The sequence below is a fragment of the Vigna radiata genome, unplaced genomic scaffold (assembly GCF_000741045.1).
Source record: "Vigna radiata var. radiata cultivar VC1973A unplaced genomic scaffold, Vradiata_ver6 scaffold_48, whole genome shotgun sequence".
NCBI lineage: Eukaryota > Viridiplantae > Streptophyta > Magnoliopsida > Fabales > Fabaceae > Vigna > Vigna radiata.
In genome coordinates, this window is record NW_014542925.1 from 2039441 (window position 1) to 2045689 (window position 6249).

The 6249-nt window shown below is 35.3% G+C and overlaps 1 protein-coding gene across 1 annotated transcript; it reads left to right on the forward strand.

The window, feature by feature from the left end:
• Positions 1-2070: 2070 nt before the first annotated feature.
• LOC111241005 (MACPF domain-containing protein At4g24290-like) lies at positions 2071-2971 on the forward strand. Its single transcript, XM_022777308.1, has 2 exons — positions 2071-2133; positions 2288-2971. Exons 1-2 carry the CDS (start codon positions 2071-2073, stop codon positions 2969-2971), a joined length of 747 nt encoding a protein of 248 aa, XP_022633029.1.
• Positions 2972-6249: the final 3278 nt, after the last annotated feature.

Here is a 6249-nt window from a genome sequence, read left to right on the forward strand (position 1 = left end):
GTAATATAAAATGGTAAGACCAAGTATCGTACCCCAAAAGACTCTCGGAGCTAGACAATCGTGTGATAACAAGATTAATTAAGACTTAAAAATAAAAAGAGATCATTGATTTTGAATGCGAAAACATAAAATTAAATATGAATGCAATTGATCATTAGCAAAAGAGCACATAGATGAACGAATGTTGATTAATATAAGATGGGTATGTTGCTAGGGTTAGATTTCACCAAGTTCCCTCTCACTATATAAGAATTCTTCTTTTATGGATTAATGCCAACGTCACTCACTAAATCATCGAAACCCGATCCCTCGGCGAATAAGCCTGTCCCAAATTACCAGTTCATGCAATTCGTAACATTCCTAGTAATAAGATGTGAAGATCAAGAGCTTAAAGATGACCAAGACTCATACCCTCATTACTGAGCAATATTACTCTTGGGAGTAATTCAACAAGAACCTGAATTGTAAGGAACCTCTCGGCACTCATTCAATTCTTAAATCATGCTAATGAATGAGTTAAACAAAAGCAAGCATAGAAACAGATGAATTACTCTAACAATTAATGGAAAAGCATATGAGAAATAGAAATTAGTTCCCCACAGACATGGAGAAACTATATGAACAATGGAAGAGAATGAGACAAAAATCCATAACAATTGGGAAAAGAGTGTATTGTTGTGCTCTTTCTGCAAGTGATACAAAACCTAGAGCCCCAGAGTCCCTTAAAAGTGTTGAGATTGTTGAGATTGTTGATAAGGGAAGTACTGGTTTAGCTAACCTTCATCTCATAGTGCTCTAGCTACTATGGTTTTTGATGATGACAACACATTATTAATAACACGTGTATTGTTATGTGTTACATGTTCTATTCTTTATTATGGATGATATATATAAATGAACATGTTTCTGTTGATATTGATATGTGAATGCACATTCTCTGAGCTTATATCTAATACATCATTTAGGATTGCATTGCATATGTTTTTGAAGAGAAAACCACATGCACTTTGATGAACATATATTGCGTGGCATAACAGCAAGTTTTAATTCGACTTCATTATGAAGTGAGTCGGTTAAAACTCGTGACTATGCACAGATTTTCAAAAGCAGTGCTATGTGTGATTTTGAATTGAAAAGATTTTCAAACTAAGCTGATGTGCCTAAGTCGGCTACATGCGCAGTAGACACAAATAATGGCAAATGTACACAAGAAAAAAATCAATTACTATTATATACACACGTTCATTTCATTGAACTTTACCTGAGGAGACCATCTTCTACAATCCCTCATTTGATAATTTCAAAAATTTCCCACCTCTTCATCAGGTATCACGGTTAAAAGAGAGTATTTTACTTTAAGTGATATCTTTCCCTTCTCCACGAAAAGCCTTGCACAAGAAACAACCTAGTAGCCAGGAAAGTCTTGTGGCCCTCTTGCCATTTCAGTTGTGTCAACAAACCTTAGAAGTTTGGGTGACTGAGTAGGCACAGGAGGTCCCCCAAGATATAAAGCTGAGTTGATGTTCACATCAGACGACCGTGGTGGCGGTGGCTTTTGTGGACCTGAGAAGTAAGTGTTGATCAATGTTGAGATTATTCTAGGTTTTTGGGTCAAGCCAGGAGAACCATCCCACTGAGGTTCTTTGACCCTGGTTGCATGGAGAACTTTAGAGAAATGAAATCCTAGAAATAGAACTTTCTTAAGACCAGTATCTTCAACTTCGAAGTGAGCACCAGTCACAACAACATGTTCATCACCGGATTGAACAGGAGTTGTGCAAACATGAGAGAAACTCTTCCATTGAACTTTCTCATAGTACTTACGTTCTGAAGAGTCATTGGATGCATTCCCATTAGGCTCATCCTGGAGTTGGAAGGTTTTGGACAGAGAGGAGAGGTGCTGTAAATGAATTGCCAAGCAGTTGCTTCTCTTTCCTTCCAAATACAATCGAAGGCCTATCACAGGCTTCTTTCCCACATCAACCTGTACGTAAGTGGATAGTTTGTAACATTATGTAAAATACATCTAGTAAAATTTTGATGACTAGATGTATGTTTTTGGGGGGTTGCATGTCACTCTTGTCTCATTTACTTTTGTACGCGATATTTTGCAAATTGTTTTTGCAGAAACTAGTAACCCATTAATTACATCAAATTTTACTGGTCACATTTGTACTCATAAAGAGCCTTATGTTTCTTTGTTTAGTCATCAAAAGTAGTTTGCTAATGCATTCATTATTTAGATGTATTTTACATAATGTTACGAACTTGATCCACTTACGTACAGGTTGATGTGGGAAAGAAGTTTGTGATAGGCCTTCAATTGTATTTCGAAGGAAAGAGAAGTAACTGCTTGGCAATCCATTTACAGCACCTTTCCTCTCTGTCCAAAACCTTCAAACTCCAGGATGAGCCTAATGGGAATGCATCTAATGACTCTTCAGAACATAAGTACTATGAGAAAGTTCAGTGGAAGAGTTTCTCTCATGTTTGCACAACTCTTGTTCAATCCGGTGATGAACATGCTGTTGTGACTGGTGCTCACTTCGAAGTTGAAGATACTGGTCTTAAGAAAGTTCTATTTCTAGGATTTCATTTCTCTAAAGTTGTCCATGCAACCAGGGTCAAAGAACCTCAGTGGGATGGTTCTCCTGGCTTGACCCAGAATTCTGGAATAATCTCAACATTGATCAACACTCACTTCTCAGGTCCACAAAAGCCACTGCCACCATGGCCGTCTGATGTGAACATCAACTCAGCTTTATATCCTGGGGGACCTCCTGTGCCTACTCACTCACCCAAACTTCTAAGGTTTGTTGACACAACTGAAATGACAAGAGGGCCACAAGACTTTCCTGGCTACTGGGTTGTTTCTAGTGCAAGGCTTTTCGTGGAGAAGGGAAAGATATCACTTAAAGTAAAATACTCTCTTTTAACCGTGATACCTGATGAAGAGGTGGGAAATTTTTGAAATTATCAAATGAGGGATTGTAGAAGACGGTCTCCTCAGGTAAAGTTCAATGAAATGGACATGTGTATATAATAGTAACTGAGTCTTTACTTATGTACATTTCCCATTACTCTTTTTTGTATTGAATTGTGAAAACATGGTTGAGTTAATAATCATGGTTGTGCATCATAAAAAAAGGGGAAATTGTTAAGATTGTTGACAACACAAAATCTTTATCAATCTAGTTTTTGATGAGGACAACGCTATGCTCAATAACAGTACATATGTTGTTGCATTACATGTTCTTATGTTGTACTGTTTGATAAATCTACTGAACATGTTTGATGTACTGTGGTGTATGTTCCTATGTTAATTGTTTGATATATTTGTGGAACATGCTTATATGCTTATGTGCAATGTGAAATACTTTATCAAATATAGGTTACTGCACGTTTTGCAAAGTGAAAAATCACAAGCAGATTTATGAACTTATAACTGTGTGACAAAGTTATAGTACAGTCGACTACATTAGTATTGGATTCGACTATGCTAAAACCTTTGTACCGATTTTGAGAATCAATGTTTTGTGAAGTTTTGAATTCAAAATAATTTCAAAGTGTTTTTTTTATGAGACAGTCGACCTTGTCCAATGTACATTCGATTGTGTTTTTAATGTGTTTTGGAATTATGTTATGCTACTACGCTCCAACGACTATATTTTTAAAAGTTACTTAAGCATTGATGACTTGGTCAACTGTATTAAATGTGTGTTGTTTGTTGTTGACTAAGAGCTACTATGTTGATAGTATGTTATAATTGTAATAATACAGTCGACTGAATTAATAGCATATTCGACTCAGAAACAATTTGAATGACAGAAAACTATAAATTGATTGAACGCGAATTGTTCAGAGACTTTTGACGCTAACATTTTCATTACTTGTTTCAGATTGAATTCTCTATTTTAGCTCCAAGAATTCTCCAAGAAGACGGTGGTGATATTTCTTGAGAGAGATTTAGAGGGAGATAGCTTGCGCGTTCACTGCTTGATCAGAAACTGCACAAGAAGGTGCTTCTTGATTGATCGTTGAAGACTTGGCATCCTATGAAGACTGTTGTGTTAAGGCTTGGCATCTATGAAGAGTGCTTGAATTTACACGTTGAGGATTGTTCCACGTGGGTTCAGATTGCAGAAGAAGGGATTCTTGCTGCAAGTCTGGTTTTGGTTATTGCAGCTATATTTTGGTTTTGGGTTAGAAAGGAGATTTATATTTTTGACGTGAGGTCTCCTATAAATTCCTTGTTGTAAAATCCGTAACCTATATAGTACATTTGCTTCCTGGATTGGAAGGACACTGGATGTAGGCATTGTATGTCGAACCAGTATAAAAACCAGTGTTTGATTTTCTTTATCCCTGCACTCTTTATTTTAGTTGACTATAATTATTAAGCAGTCAACTTCGTTTTTCCGCTGCATAGAAATTTTCATTACTTGCATTTCAAGAAAGATAAAAAAGCTTTATACTTTTGTATAAAAGATTGCGAAAAGAATTTGTTTTTGAAATAACACCAATTCACCCCCCTCTTAGTGTAAAAAAGCCTATCTAGTTTCTCAACAATTGGCACCAAAGTTGGTTTTCATAAGATATTTGAAAATTTAGTCGATTCTGTTTTTATCGTATTCGACTATAAAACCTAGGGATGACTTCCTGTTTTCAAACTTTTGGTAAAGGTGCTTCAACAAACAGAGCACCTCTGTTTGCTGTGAAAATTATCCTTTTTGGAAAATTCGAATGCAAATCTTTCTTGAATCGCAAGATAAGGGAATTTTGGATGCCACTTTAAAGTCCATATGTGCCTACAAAAACTGTTGATAAAGAAACTGTTTTAAAACCTTTTACTGAGTGTGTCGAAACCAGAATCGCAACGGGACGACTATCCAAAAAGAAAACAAAGAAACTTTTGAAAAAGTTTTGGAGTCGCCACCATAGTTTATTCTGGAAAACTACGGGAAAAACTTAAATGATAAAGCGTGGTCTGTGAAAACCAGATTTTGGGTTCGGGAGTCGGTTACGTGTAGGGAAGGTATTAGCACCCTACAACGCCTGCCCTAAGGCAGTACCTTTAATTAAATACGCAAAGTTGATGTGGTTTTCAAAATGTTTAATTATTCCCAAAAATAAAATTCCAAAGAAACAAAAATATTTTTTTTTTATTTTTTTGTGCCTGACAATGATTGATATTCTCCTACGTATTCTCCAAATGAGAAATCAAGGCTACGTAGTTCTAGTTGAAAGATTGTTTGTTGTTTGGAAATATGATTGTTTTTGTATAAGGAAAGGAAAAGGTTTTTTAGCATAAGGACAATGCGAACGATCACACACGCGCTTAAACCTTTAAAACATTTTTGGATATTTATTTATTTTATAAAGGAAGAAACGGTCTCAGCACGAGGACGATACGAGCGATCACGCATGCGCTTAAACCTTTAAAACATTTTTGGATATTATTTTTTTATAAAAGAAGAAATGGTTTCAGCACGAGGACAATGCGAGCGATCACACACGCGCTTAAACCTTTAAAACAATTTTGGATATTTATTTATTTTATAAAGGAAGAAAAGGTCTTAGCACGAGGACGATGCGAGCAATCACATATGCGCTTAAACCTTTTTAACATTTTTTTGATATTTTTTATAAAAGAAGAAAAGGTCTTAGCACGAGGACGATGCGGGCGTGTTCAAACCTTTAAAACATTTTTTTATATTTTTTATAAGAAGAAAAGGTCTCAGTACGAGGATGATGCGAGCGATCACACACGAGCTTAAACCTTTAAAACATTTTTTGATATTTTTAAAAAAGAAGAAAAGGTCTTAGCACGAGAACGATGATCACATACGTGCTCAAACCTTTAAAACATTTTTTTTCTTATAAAAAAAGAAAAGGTCTCAACACGAGAATGATGCGAGCAATCACACACGCGCTTAAACCTTTAAAACATTTTTTGATATTTTTAAAATGGTTTAATACCCAACTTTGTCCCTAGTTTGGTTGATAAATCTCAATTTAGTCCCTCTTTAGAAAAGTGTTTGAAATTGGTCCTTACTTTTAAATTTTTGAGTCAAAATAGTCCATTCCGTTAAATAATGACAAACAGTGTTAAATTTTTTTTCTCTCTCTTCTCATTTTCTGTGCATTGCATGTTTTTGTCAGCCTTTGCAGTATTTAATGATTATTGTACTTTTCCCAATAAAATTTAATATGATTAAATAAAAAATTTAATTTTTTAATGATTTTTTT